Below are 27,972 nucleotides of genomic sequence, written 5' to 3'. Positions count from 1 at the left end.
ATGGTGTTAAGGTGGTTGCCGGCGGCGTTGATGCCGCCGGGTTTCAGGCGACGGGGTAAGGTGGCGGCTAGGGTTAGCCCTAGTTCGTCTCTAAGTTGAGAGACGATGAACAGGGAAAAAGGGGGGGGGGTGTTTGGTTTGGGGGGCTGGGGTAGGTATTAGGCTTATATAGTGGAGGGGGGATTGATCTTGGCCGTTGGATCAAGCACGATCAACGGCCTGGATCAACTCACTTAACTGAACGGTGTCGTTCGGTTTAAGTTGGGGAACGGGTTGGCCCGGGGGTGAAGTGGATTGGGTCGTGGTGAGGCCTTGAGACCGTTGGATCAAAGAAAATGGATGGCTCGGATTAAACACTTGAAACTGTGTCGTTTCAAACCAAGCTAGGGCTGCATTGGACCATTTGATCGGTTCGATCAGCGGCTCAGATTGAAGACGCCTAAACGGCGTCGTTTAGGCTATCTGAGAGATCAGGCATAATGGACTGGGTCATTGCATTGCATTTTGGGCCTGATTTTGGCTTGGCCTAGTTCGACTCAGCTAATTATTTTAACTCTTTTCTTTTCCTTCTTTTAATTAACAATTAACAACAACTCTAGAAATAAATTGTAAAAAAAAATTGATCTACAAAAATATTAATTAGCCCTTAACAACAAACAACACACAAGTTAAAACATTTAATTAAAAATAAAATCACACAATGGCACATTTAAATGACAAAATTACAACAATTACATATTTTTTGTGATTTTCTTTCTTTTAAAACCAAATTATGGTTTAATTAATTCCTAATTGTAAGAAATAAAAATCCTAAGTGCACATGCCACATATTTTTTATTATTTCAATTAATTATAACAGGATAAACATTCACAGACAAAAACACAAATAATTATCCAAAAATGCCACGCAAATCCTAAAAATTGTACACCAAGAAAATTTTATTTTATTTTTTGATTTCTTTTGGAGTAGTTTTCGTGAAGCAAAAATCACGTGCTCACAGCTGCCCCTCTTTGTCCGAAAACACAAAGTGTTTTCGTGCAAAGATAAAGTGAGCGGATACGAGCGATTTTTGCCCGTTGGAATACTCCGTGTGAAGCATTTTTTGAAAAGGTTTAACCGAACCTTTGCTTCAAAGGTTTCCTACATATCCTTGGCTAAAAGGGAATCAGGTTAATGTAGTTCGGGAAGTTTTGGTAGCTGGGACTACCATGGGACTGCAATTTTGTTGTTACTGCTGTTGCATGTTGTTACTATTGCTTACCGATCTCCTTGTTACATTGTGCTCAAAAGAAAATAAGAGGCTAGACTAAACTAGGAATTACAAAATCTTATCTATCTTCCACTCGCTCTGGTTGCCTTGCTTTCTTGTCGGCTTGTGTTTCCTCTGGTGCTTTTCTTCCGAAAACTGCTGGGGATGACACTGGCCTTTTGCTTTTCTGAACACAAGTTTTATCATTTCGTTCTGTCTGCTGGGGACACTGCTTCCTACATTAAAGCTTGTTATGCTGGGGATTTTTGTTGTAACCCTCCGCATTACTGACTTCTGATTTGATCTTGAAATGTATTCCTCTGTTCTGCAGGCGGGCTCCTGACTCCGACTTGACTTTTAAAAGATGACACAACCTCCATTCTCCAGGCGGGCTCCTGACTTTAATAGTAATTCAAAAATATAACAACCTCCATTCTACAGGCGGGCTCCTGACTTCTTCAACAATTTAAAAATACAACAACCTCCGTTCTACAGGCGGGCTCCTGACTTCTTCAACTTAAAATTTTAACAACCTCCATTCTATAGGCGGGCTCCTGACTCCAACTTAAAATTTAACAACCTCCATTCTCCAGGCGGGCTCCTGACTCCTTCAACTTTTAAAATAAACAACCTCCGTTCTACAGGCGGGCTCCTAACTCCAACTTAAAATTTAACAACCTCCATTCTCCAGGCGGGCTCCTGACTCCTTCAACTTTTAAAATAAACAACCTCCGTTCTACAGGCGGGCTCCTGACTCCAACTTAAAATTTAACAACCTCCATTCTCTAGGCGGGCTCCTGACTTCAACAACTCCTTAAAAATAATTCAGCCTCCATTCTCCAGGCGGGCTCCTGACTCCAACTTAAAATTTAACAACCTCCATTCTCCAGGCGGGCTCCTGACTCCAACTTAAAATTTAACAACCTCCATTCTACAGGCGGGCTCCTGACTCCAACTTAAAATTTAACAACCTCCATTCTACAGGCGGGCTCCTGACTCCAACTTAAAATTTAACAACCTCCATTCTCCAGGCGGGCTCCTGACTTCTCCAACTTTTAAAATAAACAACCTCCGTTCTACAGGCGGGCTCCTGACTCCAACTTAAAATTTAACAACCTCCATTCTCCAGGCGGGCTCCTGACTCCAACTTAAAATTTAACAACCTCCATTCTACAGGCGGACTCCTGACTCCAACTTAAAATTTAACAACCTCCATTCTACAGGCGGGCTCCTGACTCCAACTTAAAATTTAACAACCTCCATTCTCCAGGCGGGCTCCTGACTTCTCCAACTTTTAAAATAAACAACCTCCGTTCTACAGGCGGGCTCCTGACTCCAACTTAAAATTTAACAACCTCCATTCTCCAGGCAGGCTCCTGACTTCTCCAACTTTTAAAATAAACAACCTCCGTTCTACAGGCGGGCTCCTGACTCCAACTTAAAATTTAACAACCTCCATTCTCCAGGCGGGCTCCTGACTTCTCCAACTTTTAAAATAAACAACCCCCGTTCTTCAGGCGGGCTCCTGACTTCTTCAGCAATTACTTCCCTCAAACTAGTGTTCTCATTTCTCTGAAACCTGCCGGGGATAACACTGCTGGGGAATTATCTTCCTTCTTTAAGACTAGTTACTTTCCTCCTTTTAATAATGGTGGGGATGATACTGATTCAAAGACCACTACCCTTAAAACTTGGGTTATCTTTCTTCTTCCAAGATTGCTTTCTTTAAAACTTGTATTGCCTTCTCCCGTGAACTGCTGGGGATTTCACTTCCTTCAAAACTTGTGTTATCTTCCATCTTTCCCAAGTGGGTATCTGATTTCAAGAAAATTTTCGCACTGAGAGAAAATTTTCTGCCCCAGTTTGATAATCTTCTTTGTGGCCATGTCTTCCCGCTGTCGATAACATTTCCTTTCCCTGCTTCAAATCAAAGAAAAATTTGTTAGTTTAAAAACGTGGTGAGTGGTCGTGCCACTCCTACTGGGGATGGTTTTTCCTTTTTCCTTTCCCTGCTTTGCGTTTTATTACAAAACTTGCTGGGGATGATATTATTCGCTGGGGATGATATTCCTGCTTGGGATGGTTTTTCTTTTCTCCTCCTTCCCCGCTCTGTGCTGTCCGACCATCGCGGAACTTGGTCGATAATCTGTTGGAGTTGTTCCTGCATATCGCAAATCTGTTGGGGATCCTCATAACCTTTTAACGGTTGCTTTTTGTTTTTCTCCACAGATTTAGACCCATTCATCATTTGGTCTTGCGACAAACTTCTTTTCGCTTTGTCGCCTTATATTTGGCCTGTCCTATTCGCATTTTGCTTTGCACCGTTTTGGCAACTAGTAGTAAGCTCTGCAAATCCTTTTCAAAACAAACTGCTGGGGAGGTAAAGTCTTTAAACCAAGAAATGAAAAAGTGATGATTTCAAAAGATAGAAAAAGAAGAAGTCTTTCTGAACGAATGCTGGGGAGAAGAAAAATGAAAAGGACTTATTTGAATGAAATAACCGATCTTGACGATCATGTCGTGCATTCCGGATTAATCAACCCAGTCTATTTGTATGAATCAATCTTTCTGGTGGCCTTATTTCGCTGGGGGATATGCAGGCGCCCAACTCTTTTTGCTAAATCAACACTTTTGCATTGCTTGATGCCTCGACGAATCCTTTCCGCCAATCTTATCTTGTCGCCTCATAGTACCCTTGGAGGGGTTTTCACTAATAAGACTCTTATTTCTCTCAACTCCCGTTTCCTTATGGTGCATGTGAAGGTTTTCACCGATAAGACTCTCTTATTTTATTTCTCTCAACTCCCGTCACCTTATGGTGCCTGTGAAGGTTTTTACCGATAAGACTCTCTCATTTTATTTCTCTCAACTCCCGTCGCCTTATGGTGCCTGTGAAGGTTTTCACCGATAAGACTCTCTCATTTTATTTTATTTTTTCAGCTGGGGATTGGAGTGTTGCCGATATGACTCTCTCTACTGGGGATTCTTCCGGCTATTAATTCATTTCCAGTTTATGATCCTCCTCTCTGCTGGGGATCAGAGTGTTATTCCTGACTTCCATTTGCCAGCTTGGGCACTTCTCGGAGGCTGATCGGGAGGTCTTTTTTAGACATCAATATGGATTTTTGTGTATGGCTAAAAGAAAAGGGGTATCAAAAGGTTCAAAATAATTTTGATGGGTAAAACATTACAACTCTTGGAATCAAACTTCTTTCGCAAAATTACAAACACAACTTCTACCCCAGTTTCTTGCTTGGGGATTTTTATTTTTTTGTTACGCTATGACCGAGCCGTGAGGTGCCTACGTATCCTCTTTGAGGAATCAGGTCGAACGTAGTTCCCACTTCCTTTGTTTTTCTTGTGACTTTTCTTTTGTCTTTATTATCGTTATTTTTTTTTCATTTTCATTACTGATTCCAAAAGAGGGGTATGAAAGAATAAATAAGGCTCAAAAGGGGAAGCAAATGTTAAAGTGTTTGGATATAAGAAAGAATTGCCTCCGTCATTTCATTCTCCGATAAATGCCAAGTACAAACAAACGACAATTACAATTAAAAGAAATTATACATAATATCTCTTAACTGCGTCAAAATTGATAGCCATGTCGACGCATTTCCCTTCGATATCTGTTAAACATAAAGCGCCATTGGACAACACTCTGGTTACAATGAATGGCCCTTGCCAATTCGGGGCGAACTTGCCCTTTGCCTCGGCTTGATGTGGGAGGATGCATTTCAGCACTTGCTGGCCCACTTCAAACTTCCGGGGACGCACCTTTTTGTTGTACGCTCTTGCCATTCTCTTTTGATATAACTGGCCATGACACACGGCTGCCAATCTCTTTTCATCAATCAAGTTCAACTGCTCCAAATGGGTTTTGACCCACTCGTCATCATCAATCTTAGCTTCAGCGACAATCCGAAGGGATGGAATTTTAGCTTCCGCCGATATTACTGCTTCAGTTCCATATTCCAACAAATAAGGCGTTGCCCCTACTGAAGTACGGACAGTAGTGCGATAACCTAACAATGCAAATGGTAATTTTTCATGCCATTGTCTGGATCCTTCTACCATCTTCCTCAGTATCTTCTTGATGTTCTTGTTGGCTGCCTCAACTGCTCCATTCGCCTTGGGACGATATGGTGTGGAATTACGGTGTGTAATCTTAAACTGCTGACATACCTCTTTCATCAAATTGCTGTTAAGATTAGCACCATTATCCGTGATGATCACCTTTGGGATTCCGAATCTACAGATGATATGGGAGTGAACAAAATCTACCACTGCCTTCTTGGTTACCGACTTGAAAGTTTTAGCTTCAACCCACTTAGTGAAATAGTCGATGGTCACCAGAATGAACCTATGACCGTTGGTAGCTGCCGGCTCAATAGGTCCAATGACATCCATGCCCCAGGCAACAAATGGCCATGGTGCTGACATTGTATGCAATTCTGTCGGCGGAGAATGAATCAAATCTCTGTGTATCTGACACTGATGGCATTTCCGCACGAAACTGATACAATCACGCTCCATAATGAGCCAATAGTACCCTGCTCGAAGAATCTTCTTTGCCAATACATATCCGCTCATATGCGGCCCACAAACTCCAGCATGTACCTCTGTCATAATTGTCGTGGCTTGACTAGCATCTATACATCTCAGCAATCCCAAATCTGGGGTTCTTTTGTACAACACTCCTCCACTGAGGAAAAATCTATTGGCCAATCACCGAATGGTTCTCTTTGATCTCCGGTGGCCTGCTCCGGGTATATCCCAATCTTGAGGTATTCCTTGACATCATAGAACCATGGCTCGCCATCCATTTCTTCCTCTATCATGTTGCAATAAGCATGCTAATCACGAACCTGGATATGCAACGGGTCAACATGAATTTTGTCTGGGTGGTGAAACATCGATGCTAAAGTGGCCAAAGCATCGGCAACCTCATTGTGAACTCTTGGGATGTGTCTGAACTCCACTGATCGAAATCGCTTGCTCAGATCGTGCAAACATTGTCGATATGGTATGAGCTTCAAATCCCGTGTTTCCTATTTACCCTGAATCTGATGCACCAGGAGGTCCGAGTCTCCCAAGACCAAGACGTCCTGGACATCCATGTCTGCAGCTAACCTTAAACCCAAAATGTATGCCTCATATTCAGCCATGTTATTGGTACAATAGAAACGTAGCTGAGCCGTAATAGGATAATTATGTCCTATTTCAGAAATAAGTACCGCTCCTATTCCAACTCTTTTCGCATTCGCGGCTCCATCAAAGAAGAGCTTCCAACCTGGTTTTTGGCCTGTTCTAGTTCATCAATGTGCATCACCTCTTCATCGGGAAAATAAGTCCTCAGTGGCTCATACTCTTCATCGACCGGGTTCTCTGCCAAATGATCGGCCAATGCCTGGGCTTTCATCGCAGTCCGAGTCACATAGATTATGTCAAACTCTGTGAGCAAAATCTTCCATTTTGCCAGTCTGCCTGTCGGCATAGGCTTTTGAAAGATATACTTCAACGGATCCAAGCATGAAATGAGGTAAGTAGTGTAGGATGACAAATAATGTTTCAACTTCTATGCCACCCAAGTTAAGGCGCAACATGTCCTTTCTAGGTGAGTGTACTTAACCTCATAGGCTGTGAACTTCTTGCTAAGATAATAGATGGCCTGCTCCTTCCTACCGGTGACGTCATGATGCCCCAGTACACATCCAAATGAATTTTCCAAGACTGTCAAGTAAAGAATCAAAGGCCTCCCTGGTTCTGGCGGAACCAGCACAGGTGGGTTTGTCAAGTAACCTTTTATCTTGTCAAACACTTCTTGACACTCATCAGTCTACTTGATCGCAGTGTCCTTCCTCAACAACTTGAAAATAGGCTCACAGGTTGTCGTGAGCTGAGCAATAAACCTGCTGATGTAGTTCAGCCTTCCTAACAGACTCATCACTTCAGTCTTGTTCCTCGGAGGGGGCAAATCTTGTATGGCTTTGATCTTTGATGGGTACAGCTCGATGCCTCGCCGACTGACTATGAATCCCAATAGTTTTCCGGATGGAACACCAAATACACACTTGGCGGGGTTGAGCTTGAGGTTGTACCTGCGAAGCCTCTGGAAGAATTTCCTCAAATCCCTGACTTGGTCGGATTGATGCTTTGATTTTATGATCACATCATCTACATATACCTCAATCTCCTTGTGTATCATATTGTGAAACACAATAGTCATTGCCCTCATATAGGTTGCTCCACCATTCTTTAAACCAAATGGCATTACCCGGTAGCAATAAGTTCCCCAGGGTATGATGAATGCCGTCTTTTCTTCATCTTCTTCATCCATTAGAACCTGATAATACCCGGCATAGAGATCCACAAAAGATCCGATCTCACGCTTGGCGCAATTATCGATCAAAATATGGATATTGGGTAGTAGGAAGTTATCCTTCAGATTTGCTTTGTTGAGATTGCGGTAATCGACGCATACTCTGATCTAGCCATCCTTCTTCGGCACAGGCACGACATTAGCCAACCAAACAGGATATCGGGTAACCCGGATAACCTTTGCATCCAACTGTTTGGTAACCTCTTCTTTAATCTTCACACTCATATCAGTTTTGAATTTCCTCAACTTTTGCTTGACGAGAGGGAACGCTGGATCAGTGGGCAATTTGTGGACCACTAAATCAGTGCTTAACCCTGGCATGTCGTCATATGACCCTGCAAAAACATCTTTGTACTCAATAAGTGTTTTGATTAACTCTTCCTGGATTTTTGGCTCGAGATGGAGACTTATTTTAGTCTCTCGGATATTGTCTGTGTCCCCTAAATTGATGGCTTCTGTGTCATTCAGATTGGGTTTGGGTTTCTCTTCGAAGTAAACTAACTCTTTACTAATTTCTTCGAACGCTTCATCCTCATCATCATACTCTGATTCGTAATCGCAATCTACTTCTTGAACTATCATTTCGGAATCAGATTGATTTTTAAGACTGGACTGAGAATTTCTTATGCACGCCATGTCATTAAGACCAGTATGAAGAGAACTGTACAGAAAAAGAAAAGAAGAAAGCCAAAATTAAAATAAAATAAGGAATGAAGAAGAAACTTTTTTATTTTATTGAATTATGGGATAACAAGGTTTCACACTTTGATGAACACAATAAAAATAAATCTGGATTACAACCCTGGAATAATCCAAAGACAAGAAAGAAAAATCAAATCCCACTACCAAGACTCCCTCCGAGTAGGAATGGGAGTAGCCATCCAATTGTTGGTATTGGCCCTAGGCCCCACAAACTGTATGTCTGCCTTACTGGAACCTTCTCCAGCTTCTATCATGTTGATATCAGCGAACAACCTTTCAAAGCCTTCATTCAAATCTCCATCCGGCCCAATCAGAGGTCCGAGAACTTTGGACAACAATTGCTTTTTGATGCTCGGCCTGACAAAAGATCTGGACAGGCGTGGAATTGGCTTGGGAAGGACCCAACCTCTTTTCTTCAACTTGCGAGCCCGCTTTACATCTGCTGCGGTAGGCTTGAATCCTAACCCAAAAGTATCCAGGTTCTTGGGCAAAGAAACTGGCTGGACAATTCCCTGCAGATCAATCCCCAAACCTTTTCCTGGTACAAACCCGCTGTTTAACATTTCCGAGGCTATCATGAAGGTTGCAGCTGCTATTCTGGGAAATGGAAGTCCCCCACCCTCGGGAATTTTGTCTACTGAGACTGCGTTAAAAACCTGGTAAACCCATGGGCCCTTGTCATCGTCGGTTTCTATGAAGGGCACAATGGCATCACTAACGGCGCCTGTACCATCATCCCCGTGTACCACAATCTCTTGTCTATCCCATTCGAATTTGACCACCTGATGAAGTGTAGAAGGCACTGCTTTGGCGGCGTGGATCCAGGGTCCTCCCAACAGAAGATTATATGACACCGCCACGTCTAACACTTGAAACTCCATGGTGAACTCGACTGGACCAATTGTTAACTCAAGTATGATGTCACCCACTGTGTCTGTACCACCACCATCAAACCCTCGAACACAGATGTTCTTCTTGTGAATCCGGTCACCATCGACCTTCAGTTTGTTCAATGTGGCCAAAGGACAGATATTGGCATTGGAGCCATTATCAATTAGTACTCGGGTGACTACCGAGTCTTCACACTTCACAGTCAAATAGAGGGCCCTATTATGTTCTGTACCTTCCACGAGTAACTCATCGTCTTAAAATGTGACCCTGTTGACCTCAAAAATTTTGTTTGCTATTTTCTCCAGATGGTTCACAGAGATTTTATCTGGAACGTGGGCTTCGTTCAGGATTTTCATCAATACCTAGCGATGCTCATCTGAATGGATCAACAAGGATAACAATGAGATCTATGCCGGGGTCTTCCTCAACTGCTCCACAATGGAGTAGTCTTGTGCCTTCATCTTCTTCAAAAACTCCTCTGCTTCTTCCTCCGTTACTAGCTTCTTTATTGTTATTGGATTGGCCCTTCTCAATTCTGCGGGAGAAAAACACTTTCCCGAACGAGTTAACCCCTGGGTCTCGCATACTTGTTCCACAACCTCCTTCCCCTTATGCATCACTGTCACTTGACTGTAGCTCCATGGCACAGCTTTCTCACTTGTTATCGGCAACTGCATTACTGGCCTGATAACAACTGGTCCTACGCGGGCCGCCTTCACAACTAACACTGGTGCGCTTGGTACTCCCTGCAGCACTACCTTGACCGGCTCCGGCTTCTTCGCAACAACAGATGCACATTTCCCTATTACCACAACTAGCTTGTCATCTACCCTTCCCAACTGCACCGCTGCCTCTCCATTGGTCGGCTTTTCGTTTGGACTGGCACGAATCATCATTACCGTTTGTGAGGGTTTCTTGGGCTCCCCTCCTTCGTGCACTAGTTCGATCATGTGGGCCTCATGGTGCACCGGCAGCGGGTTCTCATTGATGTTGGGTACCTCTAGTGCCTGAACCTCGATCCTATTCGTGTCAATAGGATCTTGTATGGCAGTCTTCAACTTCCAACACTTCTCAGTATCATGTCCGGGAGCCCCCGAACAATATTCACAGCTTACCGAGTGATCCAGATTTTTGGGCAGGGGATTTGGCAATTTGGGCTCAACAGGACTCAATAGGCCTCACTGCCTCAATTTGTGGAACAGAGTAGTATAGGTTTCTCCCAACGGAGTGAATGTTCTCGACCTCTGCACCCTTTCATTCCTGAAAGTCTGATTCCCACGGAAGCCTGGCCCCGTAGGATTCCTGTAGGCTCTTGGTGGTGAATATGTATTTTGTGGAGGTGGGTATATGTTTTGTGGAGGTGGATATGTATTCTGGGGAAACGGCGCATGCCATTGTGGGCGAGCCGGAGGCTGGGTGTTAGTTTGGGCATGATGGACGGAGAAATGTGGTTCTTGTGGTGGATAATAGGGCTGTGGAGGGTTGTATGAAGTGTGTAGGTAATTTGGGTGATGGGGTTTGGGTTGGTAGCGAGGGGAAGGACCTATTGATCTGGACTAAGTACCTGCTTCAACTGTTGCGACCTCCTCTCTCTTCTTTTTCCCGAGCGTACCTCCCGTGCCGCTTTGGATAGCCTGAGTTGTGGCCTTGATTGCCAAATAACTCATTATCTTGTTGGACCTGAGTCCTTCTTCAACCATACCACCCATTTTTACTACTTCGTTGAAAGATTTACCAACTGACGTCACCAGGTGACCAAAGTAAGTTGGCTCCAAAGTTTGTAAGAAGTAGTCCACCATTTCTCCTTCCCTCATTGGTGGATCGACTCTTGCTGCTTGTTCTCTCCAACGGAATCCGAATTCCCTGAAGCTCTCTCCAGGCGTTTTCTCAAGTTTCAACAGTGTGACACGGTCAGGGACGATCTCATGGTTATACTGGAAGTGACCTGCAAATGCTTGTGCTAGATCGTCCCAAGTATACCACCTACTAGGATCCTGCCTCGTGTACCATTACAGTGCGGACCCGCTTAGACTTTGACCAAAATAAGCTATCAGCATCTCATCCTTTCTACCTGCCCCTCTCATCTTACTACAGAAACCTCGTAGATGTGCCATGGGATCACCATGTCCCTCATATAGATCAAACTTTGGCATCTTAAAACCTGCCGGCAATTGAACATCGGGGAAGGGACACAGATATTTGTAGGCCACACTAACTTGGCTGCCCAATCCATGTATATTCCTGAAGGATTGCTCCAGGCTTTTCACTTTACAAAGCACTTCGTCCTGCTCCAGATTTTTAGCCGGCCTCTCAGTTTCTGCCGGGAGCTGAAGGTGAGGGGTGTAAGTGTATGGCTCGGGGTGCTTTGAAGGTGAGTTTGGGAGGATAGTATTGGTTGTCGTGAACCTGAAACACTGGTTCATCGGACGATTTTTGCAATGTGGCGGGTGGAGGTGCCACAAAAACAAGAACAATTGGTGGAGGAGGGTTTTATTTGGGTGGTGGAGCTTGGGGATTATAGGAAGTTTCCCCCTGATAGTATTGGGCAATGGGGAAGCTCATTGATGGACCAGTGGAAGGGTGTTCTGGAGTCCGAGCCGGTGAGAGGGTAGGAGTAGGGGGAAGTATTGGTGATATTTGTCCCTTAGCCCAGGCTAAGTGCATCCCAGCTATCTCTTGTCTCAACCTGTCTACTTCCTCCTTCATCATTTGCATATCCGTCTTTTCCTCCTCAACACTTTTGTCCGAATTAGACATACTTTCCGGAATGGGCCCTTTAGATCTTGTGTGGTAATGGTAATCTGCCAGAACGTTCTAACGAGCTAACTGTTTCGAAATCTTTCTCTGATAAACAACAAACTTGTTAGCGTTAGAGTTTAACAAATATTGTAATTTCATGTTGGGGAATGCAATGTTCCTAGGCAGTTTAACCATTTCTAACATGTTTTTGCTTCGATTGCATGCGTCATCCCGGCTTACTCTCTCTTTTTATGTCCTTTTTTCCTTTCTTTTATTCACAATGCCTTTTCTCCTTTTTTTTTTCTTTTTAGTGATGGTCGAATCTTATGTGGATTGCCTACGTATCATGTCCCCGCATGAATCAGACCGGGCGTAGTTCTGCCACATAAGTGCGAAAAAGAAAAAAGATAATCTTTTGGAAATTTTCGATTTTTCATTAATAAACATTCTATTACAAACCAGACGCTTTTTTGGAAAGGAAAATAACAGACTCAAAACCAAACCAAGTACGAACTTAATAACTACTGACATACTCTGATGTGAAATAAAGACAGACTCTAAGAAAAGAAAAATACAGACTCAAACTATGAATGTTTCAGAGTTTTGAATTTTGGTGCTTGCGGGGCGTCGTTCGGCCTCGCCGCGGGCTTTGGTGTAAGGCTCCTTTGCAGATCCTTCAAATTTTCCACGATCTGGTGGACATAAATCCTTATTGAAACAAAAAAAAAAGGTTCCTTTTGCATCGTGCTCATCCTGCACATTTATTAAGGTGATTAAGCAAAAATAAAATTTATTTGACTCAACCAATTGGCTATTTTTTTTCCACAGATTAAAAGAAAGATCCGGTTCCGAACACGGCCTTTCAGCACTTCGGGAATGAAGATTTTAAGGCTGTGAGGGTCAACCAATCAAAACTCTAAAGGATGATCAAAAGTGGCCGTTTATGCAAAGTCAGCCTTCCGGCGTCCCTTTCGGGAACATTCGGCTATTCTTGCAAAAAATGGCATCACCCGACTTATTTATGTTGACAATTAAAATTTGATATTTTTTGGCTATTTTTGCAAAAGGGGAAGTTGGACCCGATGAGAGTTGCCTACGTATCTCACATCCCGTGAGAATCAAACCGACGTAGTTCGGGCAAATAAAATAGACCATTTTTTTTTTCTAAATAAACTATTTTGAAAACAAGACAAACTAAAAATAAAGACTTTTTTTTTGCTTTCTGAATAAAACAAACTATTTAAAATAAAACTTTTTTTTTCATTTTCTAAAAAATTTGGCAGAATTTCGACACTATTCGGGCATTGATATTTTTAAAACTAGTGATTAACTCTCTTAACCCTCTACACTGCTATTTCTCTTCTTTTTTTCATCATTTTTTTTCATTTTTTCCACTATTTAAAAGCCGGTCAGCATGCGAGTCCGAAGCATATAAATGCACATGTAGCAAGTAAGATGCATCATGATGGTCTTTTTTGTTTCAGGTACACCTGTCCTAGACAGACCCAACCCCTGTGTTGAGTCTCCAAAGTCAAATGCACATGATGCAAACAAACGTTCCTACTAGGGATCCGGCATGTGGTTTTGTCATACTAGGTTTAAAAAACCTGAGTGTATTGTTCTAAACCTGGCTTACCTGAGCGGACAACTCGAGCCGAGGAGGAGGCAGCGTACCGGGAATACAGAAGCTTCACCGGCTTAGCAACTTATCCGAACCTCGTTCTAAAAATGGGATTGACTCTAAACAGAAAAGAAGTCACACGAAGTGCACCCTTCTTCATGATTTAGAAGACTCAGAGGGAAGATGGGTTTCGTAACAATTTATATACAATTCACAGAATAACAAAGCAATAAAAGCAACAATTAGCACATTGGGCCCAAACATGTAATAAAATCAGATAATAAATAAAGCCAAATGTAACAATTATTCTACGCTCGAATTCTTCAAACCTGAACCAGAGATTCTGGGTTCATTCCCCAGCAGAGTCGCCAGAGCTGTCACACCTCTTTTTTCACTACCCCGCAAGGGTACAAGGGAGTTTTTCCAATTAAAGGACAATTGAAACGGGATTATTATTAAAGAATCAGAGTCGCCACTTGGGAGATTTATGGTGTCCCAAGTCACCGGTTTAATCCCGAATCGAGGAAAAGAATGACTCTGTTTAACAGTCCGCGAACCAGAAATCCGGATAAGGAATTCTGTTAGCCCGGGAGAAGGTGTTAGGCATTCCCGAATTCTGTGGTTCTAGCACAGTCTCTCAACTGTTATATTCGGCTTAATTATCTGATTTTATACAAATATGAACTTATGTGCGAATTCCAACCATGAACCGCTTTTATTCAAATTATTAAAGAAATTTGAACGTCGTTTGAAACATGTCTTTGGATCGCGTCACATGAAATGCACCCGCAATCCTGAACACATTTGATTCGACATTTGGGGATTTGGATTTGGGTCGCAAGAAATGCACACCCGAATTTAAGAAAGGTAAGATTATTAAATATGCGCCTAAAGAGACTATCGTGTTATTAATTCGGCGAAGGCCGTGGATATTCGCTAAACGGCCTCTCCCGAAAGCTAGATAGTTATTAAAAATAGAGGGCCTCGCCGCTTGTACGTTTTATTTTGGCGAGGCACGCCTCATTTATTTTTAAAAGAACATTCCTAAAGTGACTACATTTTCTATTTAAGTTTGTCTCTAAAATAAAAGAGAAAAATCCTAGTTAATTACATGCTTGAAAAGGCCATTACTTATTTATCGGATTAAAGCAAACGCAACCGGAAAATTGCAATCAAACTTGCGTAAAAGGAGATTATTTCATGCCTTATTCTATAAGCCAATACTACTGAAATTGAAATTATAAATAAATACAGAATTGACAAACAACATATATTCAAAAGAAACTAATTATCCTATAACTAATTTAAACCCACATTGTTAGATGAACTGAACCGTTGGAACTAATTGTTTTCAACTACTTGAAACTAAGCCAACATTAATTACTAATGATTACGAAAGTTTGCTTAAGCTTGATCATTAACTTAAATAACCTATTGGATTAGTGTTCTTAGCCTTACTACATTGAATCTCACTTCAAATATATCAAGCCTACGGATTATACGAAATTACTAACCAATTATATTTGCCTAACACTTACAGATCTTTGTTACTAACAAGATTCAAAAAATCACAAACTTCAAGTTACTTCTATTCCAATATTCGCGAGTTCAAACCTAGATTTTACCAACCAATTAAATCGATTCACCACATTAACTAATTACCAATTCGAGTTGGATGTGATTCTGAAGCTACATTATTTTAAATATATGAATTAGCAAAACTAAAACTGATAACTATGCAATTCCTACAGAAATACGTCCAATAGTTCAACAATCTAACAATTCTACTCAAATTAAACATGCATACTGTATTGACTAATATTCACGTCATTTCAAGGATCTTAGGTCCATAATCTAACGTTATGCCCTATCTAGCTGCTAATCAGTGATCTTACAAAAATAGTCTTAATACTACATGCCTCTACCCTTCATATAACAGGAAACACATAACTAATATCTAACTAAAATACAATTATTCTATAGTTAAATACAGGAATCTTCTGTCCATTTTATTCAACTTCAATAATCAAACATCGAGGTGATTCAAAGTAGTGTACCTGATAATAGAATAGAAGAAGAAGGTGAGAATTAGTAGATCAGTAGCAGATAATAACAACAACAACAATAACCAACAGGCAACTTAAAACCAACGGAACAAAATCCGGCAACCAACAGTCCCGAAAACCAATGGAGAAAAACCCAGAAATAGCAATGAAACAGTAACAGATGTCCAATAGCACACTTCAGGAAATACTACTTGAAAACCAACAATGCTAAACAATTACTGGCAGAAAAACAAAGTGAATCAGGGGTGAAAGGGCAATGGAACAGTTCTGGTATTTTAGAAGTAAAGAAAAGACCTCACTTTTAGTTTGAAAGTCAGCCTATTTCAACTTTAAAATTACTGAATTCTGATGATAAAATCCAGCAGGTTTTTAACTTGAACTATGAATGTTTTCCCTTTGTTCAAAGTTCAGCTTCCATTCACTCTTAAACTCTGGACTTTTCCCCTCAAAATCCAATCCCCCCATTAGTCCCCAAAATGACTCCTATTTTATACCCAAAGCAGACCCTTTTCAGCCCCTCCCTTTTCTTTTACTTTCCAGCTACTATATTCCTCTACTATGTGAATAATTTTATCTTTTCATTATTACCTACTGTTACTAATTTCCAATTAGCAAAAACACCTCTTATTCCTTAGTGGCCCTCCTATCAATAAGCACTAGTTCAATTTAAAGCACACCAGGACCCTACTGGACAGACTACTCAGTCAAAATCATTTTCAAACCTTTGAACTCCCCAAATTACCCCCTGAGACCCCACTATTATTACTTCATTACCCTAAGCTTTACAAGTCTGAAGTTACATCTATGTAAGTTCAAACTTGAAACTAATTTCTGGTTAGACACCTAAATAACTACAGCTATATCCAATTCACAATCCTATTCAGACACAATGATTTAAGGCAGAAGAACAGAAGAAAATCGAAATGGTATTAATCAGGGCAATGAGATAAACTATGAAGAACTGAACGAGTAATCTGGTTAAAATAAACAAGACTGAAAACAACAGGTTCAATTCATTACACATTTAACATAGAAGACAAAAAGAAATGGTAAACCTACTGGAAAACAACCAGGAACTACTATCATGTTTTCTATAATTTTTCGAGCAAATTAATTGACGACACTTGATTAATTGATTATACAGGCCATAATGTACAACAATTATCGACAATCAATCAGAAAAAATCACATGTGATTCGAGTAGCATTTGACAGAAATAGTGAGTTGTAATACTGATTATACAGTAGCATTCGACGAAACTAATCACATTGATTATACAGTTTACAACATATACTTAATCAATGAACAGAAGAATTCGACCAAATAAAAGGTCATTGAAGATGGATAGAATCAATCGACGAAAATTGAAAAATCAGTGAAACTTAAACTAAACAAATAAACAGATATAAACACAAAAATAGAACAAAAGAAGGGAAAAATAGCTTAGTGACAAAGATCAGAAACAGACGACCTTGGGACCAACTTGGACTTGAATTTTTTGAGGTCAAACGGACCTTAATCGAGTGTTCTCAACTGAGAACACTGGACTAAGGTCAGTTAGAAACCCCAAATCCCTCTTAATTTCGGACGAAGCCCGTGTTTTGGTTTTCTAGGGTTCTTACGTTCGATTTGGGGCTCGAACGTTTCTAGGCAGATTCGAACGGGACCAAAGTTATTTATGGTATGAGGGAGGTCTGGGGGTTGCCTGGTATGAATTTGGGGTTGGTTGGTGTAGGTTTCCGTTTGGCTCGAATCTTCAAATGAAGATTCGAGAAGATGGGGGAAGATTCGAACCAAACGAGTAACATATTTGGAACGGGGGTGGTCATATAGTCTTATGGTGTTAAGGTGGTGGCCAGCGGCGTTGATGCCGTCGGGTTTCAGGCGACGGGGTAAGGTGGCGGCTAGGGTTAGCCCTAGTTCGTCTCTGAGTTGAGAGACGATGAACAGGGAAGAAAAGGGGGGGTGTTTGGTTTGGGGGGCTGGGGTAGGTATTAGGCTTATATAGTGGAGGTGTGGAAGATCAGACTAAGCTGCAACCACAGAGCATACTCAGACAGAACCTTGACTCAGTTACCAAGATAAATCTTTTCTGATGTGGAAGATCAGACTATGCTGCAACCACAGAGCATACTTAGACAGTACCTTGGCTCTGATACCAATTGTTGCGGAAGCCAAATGTATATAGTGTGAATAAGTCACAACTACTATACCAAAATTATGACAGCCACCAAATAATAAATAAGACAATAAAGCAACAATAAAGGGAACACCAGAATTTACGAGGTTCGGCTAATTTTGCCTACTCCTCGGACACAACCAATATTTTATTTCACTCCAAAATACAAGTGAAATAATACTAAAGAGAGAAGATACAAATGCCTTAAACAGATGAGAAGGCAAATGAGAGGTGTCTTTCAATCCTAAACATTAGGCCTTCTTTTATAGGGGAAAAATCCCCCCAAACTTAACTCCCAACCAATGTGGGACTTTGGCATTTTGCCAAACTTCAACAAATCTCCACCTTGGCAAAATTCCACATTTTCAATTCTCTCTCAATAACAAATTTTGGTTGTGTCTTCATCTTCAATCTTCAGTGTTCAACAATGTTGATCAAATCCAAACAATGTTGAAACTTGACCGCAGTCACCACCTTTGTCAGCATATCAGCAGGATTCTCTGTAGTATGAATTTTCTTCACCGTGACTCCACCTTCTTCTATGATTTCTCGTACGAAATGATACCGAACATCAATGTGCTTCGTCCTTGCATGATAAACTTGGTTCTTCGCTAATTGAATAGCACTTTGACTATCACAAAAAATTGTGATACCTTTTTGTTCAACACCAAGCTCCTTTAGCAATCCTTGAAGCCAAATTGCCTCTTTCACAGCATCTGTAATAGCCATGTACTCTGCCTCTGTTGTAGACAAAGCAATTGTTGACTGCAAAGTAGACTTCCAACTAACTGGTGCCTTTGCAAAAGTAAACACATAACCAGTAGTTGATCTTCGTTTGTCCATATCACCCGCAAAATCTGAGTCACAATATCCAACTACAAACTGATTGTCTTCCTGCTCAAAAACTAACCCGACATCTACAGTATTATGAATATACCGTAGAATCCACTTCACAGCTTGCCAATGCTCCTTCCCTGGATTGTGCATATATCTGCTAATAACTCCAACAGCTTGTGAAATGTCAGGCCTTGTGCAAACCATTGCATACATCAAGCTACCAACAGCATTTGCGTATGGTACCTTTGACATATACTCTCGTTCAGCTTCATCCATTGGCGACATAGTAGTACTTAGCTTAAAATGGGAAGCAAGTGGAGTACTAACTGGCTTAGTCTTGTCATCTATGCCAAAACGTTGAAGTACTCTCTTCAAATATTCCTTTTGAGATAAACAGAGTTTCTTTGAACGTCTATCTCTAATTATCTCCATGCCAAGAATTTTCTTTGCCTCACCCAAATCCTTCATCTCGAACTCCTTCTTCAGTTGAATCTTCAACTTATCAATTTCTTCCGAATTCTTGGAAGCTATCAACATATCATCAACATATAGGAGAAGATATACAAAGGAACCATCTTTAAGCTTGTGCAAATACACACAATGATCGTATTTGCTTCTCTTGTACCCTTGCCGCAACATAAACTCGTCAAATCGCTTGTACCATTGTCTAGAAGATTGTTTCAATCCGTACAACGATTTTTCAAGTTTGCACACCATATTTTCTTTTCCAGCAACTTTGAATCCTTCTGGCTGAGTCATGTAGATTTCCTCCTCCAAGTTTCCATGTAAAAACGCAGTTTTTACATCCATCTGAACTAGTTCCAAATCCAATTGTGCTACCAAAGCCAACATAATTCTAATGGAGGAATGTTTTACAACTGGAGAAAACACTTCATTGTAATCAATTCCCTCCTTTTGAGCATATCCTTTGGCCACCAATCTTGCTTTGTAGCGAACATCTACTTGGTTAGGAAATCCTTCCTTCTTTGCAAATACCCATTTGCACCCAATTGCTTTCTTTCCCTTCGGGAGATTGGCTAATCTCCATGTATGATTCTGATGAAGGGACTGTATCTCATCATTCATGGCAATCCTCCACTTATCTTCTTCTGAACTTTGAACAGCGTCTTTATAAGTAGTAGGAACATCATCAGCTACAATTGAGGTTGCACAAGCAACCGTCTCTATGAGACGAACAGGTTTCGTTATTGTTCTTTTTGGCCTGCTGGTTGCTATTGATTCAAGTTGTTGTTGAGATTCCTGAGTTGGAATCTCCTCTACTGGCTCTCCTTCCAGAGGGTAATCTTCATTTGTTTCCTCCTCTGCTTCTTGTGTAGGAAAAATAAATTTTCCCTCAAACTCCACCTGCTTAGAAGCACCTTCATTTTGTTTGGTATCTTCTGTTACCTTATTTACCATAGCAAATTCATCAAAGGTAACATCTCTGCTGAATATTACTTTCTTTGTCATAGGACACCATAAGCGATATCCTTTGACTCCAGAAGTAATTCCCATAAAAATAGCCTTCTTTGCCCTTGGATCCAATTTTGACTCCGTCACATGATAATATGCAGTTGAGCCAAACACGTGCAAAGAGTTATAATCTACAGCAGGTTTTCCGTACCATTTTTCAAATGGTGTTTTGCCATCAATAGCAGCAGATGGTAGACGATTAATGAGGTGGCATGCATATGTAATTGCCTCAGCCCAAAATTCTTTGCCCAAGCCAGCATTGGACAACATACACCGTACCTTCTCCAGCAAGGTCCGGTTCATACGTTCTGCCACTCCATTCTGTTGTGGTGTATGTCTAACAGTGAAGTGTCGGACGATGCCATCATTTTCACAGACCTTATTGAAATGATCATTTTTGTATTCACCTCCATTGTCTGTGCGAATACACTTGATTCTCCTGCCTGTCTGATTCTCCACCATCGTCTTCCATTTGAGAAAAATTCCCAACACTTCATCTTTGCTCTTCATTGTATACACCCATACTCTTCGGGAAAAATCATCAACAAAGGTTACAAAATAGTGCTTCCCACCCAATGAAGGTGTTTTGGAAGGACCTCAAACATCAGAGTGTACATAATCCAAAATGCCTTTAGTATTATGGATCGCTGTACCAAATTTAACCCTTGTCTGTTTCCCTTTAACACAATGCTCACAAAACTCCAAGTTGCAAGCCTTTACTCCTTTTAACAATCCTTGATCTGATAGAGTTTTCAAGGATTTTCCTCCAGCATGTCCCAAGCGCATGTGCCATAGCTTGGTTGCTTCTACCTCTTTGTCGTCACTGGATGTTACTGTCGCTGTCCCAATAACTGTACTGCCACGATAGCGGTACATATTATTATTCTTCCAATTAGCCTTCATTACCACTAGTGCACCGGAGCATACTCTCATCACTCCATTTTCTGCAATGATTTTGAACCCTTTTGATTCTAGGGCTCCCACAGAGATGAGATTCTTCTTCAAATCCGGTACATATTGAACATCTATCAATGTTTTGATCATTCCATCATGGTTCCTTAATCGTATTGAACCAATGCCATATGAGGTAAGAGGGCTGTTATCCGCTGTGTGGATGACTCCATATTCTCATTCTTGAAATTCCACGAACCAGTCCCTGTTGGGACACATATGATAGCTACAAGCCGAGTCCATCAACCATATGTCTGATGATGTTGATGACTCTGTTGTAACTAATGAGAAGTCTGAATCATCACAATCAGCTACATTTGAATCCATAATAGCCTTTCCATTGTTATGTTTGGCCTTATTCTTCAACTTCGGACAGTCTTTCTTCCAGTGCCCTTTTTCTCGACAAAAGGCACATTCATCTTTGCTGGGTCTGGATCTTGACTTGGATCTTCCCTTCTTTGTCCTCGTTTGATTTTGAGGACGACCCCTCACAAACAGTGCTTCTCCTTCTCCGCCCTTCTGTTTTTCTCGCTTTCTTTGTTCATAGCTGTACAAAGCTGAACAAACTTCTCTGAGAGAAATTTCGTCATTTCCATGGAGTAGAGTAGTTTCAAGGTGCTCGTACTCATCAGGAAGTGACGCCAACAACATTAAGGCCAAGTCACCATCATCATAAGTTGTATCCATATTTTGCAAATCTGTGACCAACTTATTGAAACTGGTGATATGTTCATTCATCGTGGTACCAGGAACATAGGTGAAGTGAAACAGTCTCTTCTTCATGTACAATTTATTTTGACTGTTTTTCTTCAAAAAATTATCCTCCAGTGCTTTCCATAATTTACTTGCAGAAGTTTCCTTTGTGTATGGATATTTCTGCTCTCTAGCAAGGTAGGATCGAATGGTACCGCAAGCAACACGGTTGATAATTCTCCAATCTTCTTCTCCAATAACATCTGGTTTCTTTTCTTCAATGGCCAGATCTAGCCCTTGTTGAAAAAGGACATCTAGAACCTCGCCTTGCCACATCCCAAAATGTCCGGACCCGTCAAATATTTCGACCGCAAATTTCGCATTTGACACAATTCTTGTCATAAGCGAAGATGCCAATGATGACGTATTGTTGACACTTGATGTAGATTCTTCTTGTTTATTGTCTCCCATCTTTGACACAAATATTATTTAATAGCTGACGACACAAATCAAGATTATTTCCTTTCTGGTGTGGAAGATCAGACTAAGCTGCAACCACAGAGCATACTCAGACAGAACCTTGACTCAGTTACCAAGATAAATCTTTTCTGATGTGGAAGATCAGACTATGCTGCAACCACAGAGCATACTTAGACAGTACCTTGGCTCTGATACCAATTGTTGCGGAAGCCAAATGTATATAGTGTGAATAAGTCACAACTACTATACCAAAATTATGACAGCCACCAAATAATAAATAAGACAATAAAGCAACAATAAAGGGAACACCAGAATTTACGAGGTTCGGCTAATTTTGCCTACTCCTCGGACACAACCAATATTTTATTTCACTCCAAAATACAAGTGAAATAATACTAAAGAGAGAAGATACAAATGCCTTAAACAGATGAGAAGGCAAATGAGAGGTGTCTTTCAATCCTAAACATTAGGCCTTCTTTTATAGGGGAAAAATCCCCCCAAACTTAACTCCCAACCAATGTGGGACTTTGGCATTTTGCCAAACTTCAACATGAATATCTTGCAGTTGAGAATATCGATGATCTGAATACCAACTTCTTAGATATGGCGGCTATAGCGACGACCAATAGTGATGGGGGTCCTGATCTGTGCTTCCTTAGTGCACTTTGGATAGATGAAAAATTTCGTCTCAAAAAGTCTTATCAAGAACTAGTCAAGAATGTCTACAAGACAACCGCAAAAAATGTTGATTTTAAGCGAAAGGTACTTCTTTTTCATGTTTTGTAAATAACAGTATTTTCTTGTTTCAGAAAGATTTATGCCTTTGTCAAGAATAGCGTGATTAGAGTCAATCAGTTTACAATTAATTATATCTCGGAAGTAGGGATTGAGCAAACGGCCGGCATGTTACAATTATGTGGCACACGAGGATAAATGAGGTGAATGTCACATGGCTTGCCATCTCAATGCCTCTAACCTATTTTACCCATCACTTTTATTTCTTTTCCGCTACTAAGATTTTCCTTCCCTCCATCATTGTTGTCACCATTATCGCTATTATAGAAAATATTGTATTTCAAGTTTTAGTCTTGTATATATAAATTAGGGGCGCTGAGGTCCACCTCATCAAATGTCAGTGTCAGAGAGGATTAGATGTCTACCTTAAACAAACTTAACAAATGAGAGGTATATTTGAATCAATAGTACGACAAGAACATATTTAAATCCACTATATAACGAAGTATATATTTAAATATTTTTTCTTAGTACAAAAGTATATTTGGTCTCTGCTTTTTTTTTTTTTTTGTGGAGGGGGAGGGGGGCCTTTTTCTCTTATTTTTTCTCTCTTAGTTATCCATTCTTCTCATTCTTTAAAAGACACGTCCACTACAATTAGTAGTTAAAAGACACGTGCATTGCAACCTATTTTTCTCTTTCCCATTCTTATTTAATACTCATTCAGTTATAATTTGTCACTAGACGTTACTCTTTATATTCCTGTTACCCAATGTAAGTTATAATTGTAGTAGTTACTATAAATATTGTTGGTGCTTTTGCCACAGCTATTAAGTTATCGTTTTACGACCATTAAAATTTTCTAACCAGAATATAATTAACTAATTAATAAGAGGGGTTGCTCTGATGATAAGCAACCTCCACTTCCAACCAAGAGGTTGTGAGTTTGAGTCTTCCCAAGAGCAAGGTGGGAAGTTCTTGGAGGGAAGGATGTCGGGGTCTATTTGGAAACAGTCTCTCTACCCCAGAATAGGGATAAGGTCTGCATACACACTACCCGCTCCAGATCCCACTAAGTGAGATTATACTGAGTTGTTGTTATTGTTGTAAGGTTTTTATTGATCATAAGGGACCACATACATGCTATTCCCTATCTTTAGGTAGTGTCAGAATGTCAAATGTGCTTAAATTTAATGTGAGGTATTTTAATATCATAATCTTATTCTAGAAAATGTCGCATCATATCCCTTGAAAAGATTGTAACTTTGAAACTTCAAAATTATATAAGAATAATTCTTGACCCTCCAGAAAAGTATGCAGGCAAAAGTACTACTTTCATTTTAATTTATGTAAATTTATTTGATTAGGTACGAAGTGTAATAAGAAAAAAAAATTAAAATTTGTAGTCTTGAACGTATTATATAATATTTGTCTGGTTATAAAACTTTTTTACTTGTACGGCTATAAAGCTTTTCATTAAAGAAACGAAGGCCGAAGGGCATAATGAATTACAACATGCAGGAGGAGGTGGTAGAAGAAGCTAACTCATGGGCCAAGTCAGCAACAAAGGGCCTTATTGAACAAGTTCTCAAGCCCGAGCATATCAACGAAGATGCAACGCTCTTACTTGGAAACGCCTTATATTTTAAAGGTACATGGAAAGACAATTTTATTCAAAGTCTCACTCAAGACAAAGATTTTTACCTACTCAATGGCGACAAGGTTTTAGTTCCCTTCATGACTGGTTGTGACAATTATACATATGGATCATTTGAAAGTTATCAAGCAGTGAAAATTCCTTATGAAAAAGGGAAGAATGACAAAAAAATGTTCTCAATATGCTTCTTCCTTCCTAATGCAAAGGATGGATTGCCAAGCTTATTGAAGAAAGTGAACTCTGTTCCAAACTTCTTTACACAAGATTTTCATCTATGGAACGAAAACCTTGCTGCATTTTACATTCCAAAGTTCAAATTCTCATTCACCACAGAAGAAGGGTTAAACACAATGCAGGAAATGGGAATGACACTACCTTTCGACGAGACTTGCATGGACCTAACAGAGATTGTAGAAAATGGAGGGCCTTTATATGTGTCCATGATAATACAGAAAGCATTTGTAGAAATTGATGAGAAAGGTACTGAGGCAGCTGCTGTTACTTTTGCAGAAGATGATGATATGGGATGTTGTTTGTCCGAAAGTCCTCCAAAAAGATTTGTAGCTGATCACCCCTTCTTGTTCATGATTAGAGAAGAGACTACAAGGTCTGTACTTTTCACTGGAACGGTGGTAAATCCCATGTTAAGTGGATCTGATGAATAGTACAACCATGCAGTGATTTTACCAAAAGGATTTCACTTTTATTACCCTGTCAAATGTTTAGAAGTTAAACTATATATAATAATTTGTTGTTATTTTCTGTATAGTACTTCTTATCTGGTATAAATATGGAATGATGGAAGATCAAGTTTTAACTTTTCCACTCTTAGATATATATTATCCTCTTTATTAACTACCTACAGTAGTAACATACGTAAATATAAATGATATAACTGAAACAAAAATTAATTCGAGCCCACTGAATTCACAGTGTTTCCTTAAGGAATTTAATCCCCTCCTAGTACCCAAGGTTGTGGATTATTTCCTCCCAGGATAGAACGAATTACACACTGGTGTAGCGGTACTTCAAACCCCAGTATTTCAGCGAACGCAAAGTTCGGCAGCAAATCACACTTACAGTTGCTTTGTTTGTAGTTTTAAAACAATGCAGAACAAGGAAGGAGAACTCAGAAGTCGAATGGAAATTCTGAGAGGAAGGAATGCAATGTATAGCCGATGTTGAATTCTTACTGAAGAGGATATCAGATTGCAATTCGTTTTTTCAGTGTATACACAGTGTATACAGAGTGTATATCAATTGTATACTGAGTGTTTCGAGTGTTTTTTTTCAGTGTGTTCTTCTTTCTCTACAACTTCTGCTCTATTTATAGCAGTCATGTGAGAGAAATCCGCCCCCTCCATGGTGGAAAAGGCATTAGGATATCATGGAGGAAACACTTACATGGTGGAATGAACACTTGCTTGGTGGGAGGAGCACTTGGCCATGGTGGGAGATGCACTAGGCATCTTGTTGCTTTCTTGGTGCAACACAATACACGCATTGGAAAATATCCGTTACAAACACGGATTATATCACGTTAATATTCACTATTAATAAATAAATTTGGTCCAAATAATTAATCAATCGATCGATCATTTGATCAAATCCAAATCCAAATCCCATTTCCCATTCACTCTCATTTTAAGACTATTTCATCTTAAACAAAAATTCAACAATCCAAAACTCAACAATCCAAAACTCAACAATCCCCCACATGAATGGGGAATGACTATATCACGGAAGTATGCATGAAAAACTTGTGTGATTTGCAAGCAAGAATTAATTGCATCTGGATAAGTAGGTTTCCCTTTGAAATTTCCGTAGTGAACTTATGTCGGATATACTCGGTCAATCGGTAGATTTGATATCTTTGAACCGTCGAACTTTAGTGTATACCTAGACAACCATAAGTCACACAATCAATCCCTTAACCGTCTTTGGTTCTCATTGTTGTGTTCGTTTCAGCCATGAACACTGCCTGGTTTCATAAGTGCGTAGAGAATTGGCCTTGCAAAATTCTCCTTGAAGCGGCTAACACTTCACACTTACATAGGTGATTCCTAAACGTGTCATCCCGTAGATACACTATTTGATATACCCTGTATCAAATTTAGAAATCATTAAAAAGCCTTAATGCTTTATCCTTGGTACTGAACATTGTCTCATCACGAGAATGGACTAAAATTTTTTGTTGACAATGTTGGACCGTCATTAATGACTTTGTTTGATCTCCTTGAACCTAGATCTTGGGATCTCCAGTCTTCTAGGTAGAGTTACCGCCACAATGACTTGTTCTCGGCCATAGTCCCATTCCCCTCGATGATTTCTCAACTACCTCTCTAGTTAGGCTTTTTGTAAGTGGATCCGACACATTATCACTTGACTTTACATAGTCAATCGTGATAATTCCTCTAGAGAGAAGTTGCCTAACGGTTTTATGTCTTCGTCGTATATGACAAGATTTACCATTATACATAACGCTCCCAGCCCTTCCAATTGCCGCTTGGCTATTACAGTGTATGCATATTGGTGCCAACGGTTGGGGCCAAAATGGAATGTCTTCCAAGAAATTCTGGAGCCATTCAGCTTCTTCACCGGCTTTATCTAAGGCTATGAACTCAACCTCCATTGTAGAGCGAGCAATACATGTTTGTTTGGATGACATCCAAGATACCGCTCCTCCACCAATTGTGAATACATATCCACTTATGGACTTCGAATCAGTTGAACCGGTGATCCAATTTGCATCACAATATCCTTCAATCACCGCAGGATATTTACTGTAGTGCAAATCAAAGTTTTGGGTATGTTCTAAATATCCCAAAACTCGTTTCATTGCCATCCAATGAGATTGACCTGGATTGCTCGTGTATCGACTTAGTTTACTTATAGCACAAGCTATATCTGGTCGTGTACAATTCATGATGTACATTAAGCATCCCAACACACGAGCATAATCCAATTGTGATATGCTTTGGCCTTTATTCTTTGCTAGTGCAAGATTTACGTCAATTGGAGTCTTTGCAACTTTAAAGCCCAAGTGCTTGAATTTTTCAAGTACTGTCTTAATATAATGAGATTGTGACAATGCCAGACCTTGAGGAGTCTTTTGGATCTTAATCCCTAGAATTAAATCCGCAACTCCCAAGTCCTTCATATCAAACTTGCTAGTTAGCATACGCTTAGTCGCATTTATGTTGGCAATGTCATTACTCATTATCAGCATATCATCCACATATAGGCAAACAATGACTATGTGATTTGGAACATTTTTAATGTACACATATTTATCACATTCATTTATCTTAAAACCATT

General features: G+C 40.3%; 1 protein-coding gene across 1 annotated transcript; it reads left to right on the top strand.

The window, feature by feature from the left end:
- On the top strand, window positions 1-25,361 carry LOC107832002 (serpin-Z10-like). The gene is made up of 3 exons (XM_075236159.1): window positions 1-55; window positions 22,827-23,023; window positions 24,518-25,361. The coding sequence occupies exons 1-3, from the start codon at window positions 1-3 to the stop codon at window positions 25,316-25,318; spliced, it is 1,053 nt and encodes a 350-aa protein (XP_075092260.1). The 3' UTR covers window positions 25,319-25,361.
- The last annotated feature ends 2,611 nt before the right edge of the window (window positions 25,362-27,972 follow it).

Source organism: Nicotiana tabacum, chromosome 18 (genome assembly GCF_000715075.1).
Source record: "Nicotiana tabacum cultivar K326 chromosome 18, ASM71507v2, whole genome shotgun sequence".
NCBI lineage: Eukaryota > Viridiplantae > Streptophyta > Magnoliopsida > Solanales > Solanaceae > Nicotiana > Nicotiana tabacum.
This window is presented reverse-complemented; position numbering and strand designations above follow the sequence as displayed.

What these genes read in the sequence shown, in the direction of transcription:
- LOC107832002 (XM_075236159.1), top strand. Translation starts at nt 1, where the DNA reads ATGGTGTTAAGGTGGTTGCCGGCGGCGTTGATGCCGCCGGGTTTCAGG. An exon ending in GCCGGGTTTCAGGCGACGGG is followed by an intron (nt 56 to 22,826) that starts GTAAGGTGGCGG and finishes AATATCTTGCAG; the next exon opens with TTGAGAATATCGATGATCTG. An exon ending in ATGTTGATTTTAAGCGAAAG is followed by an intron (nt 23,024 to 24,517) that starts GTACTTCTTTTT and finishes TACAACATGCAG; the next exon opens with GAGGAGGTGGTAGAAGAAGC.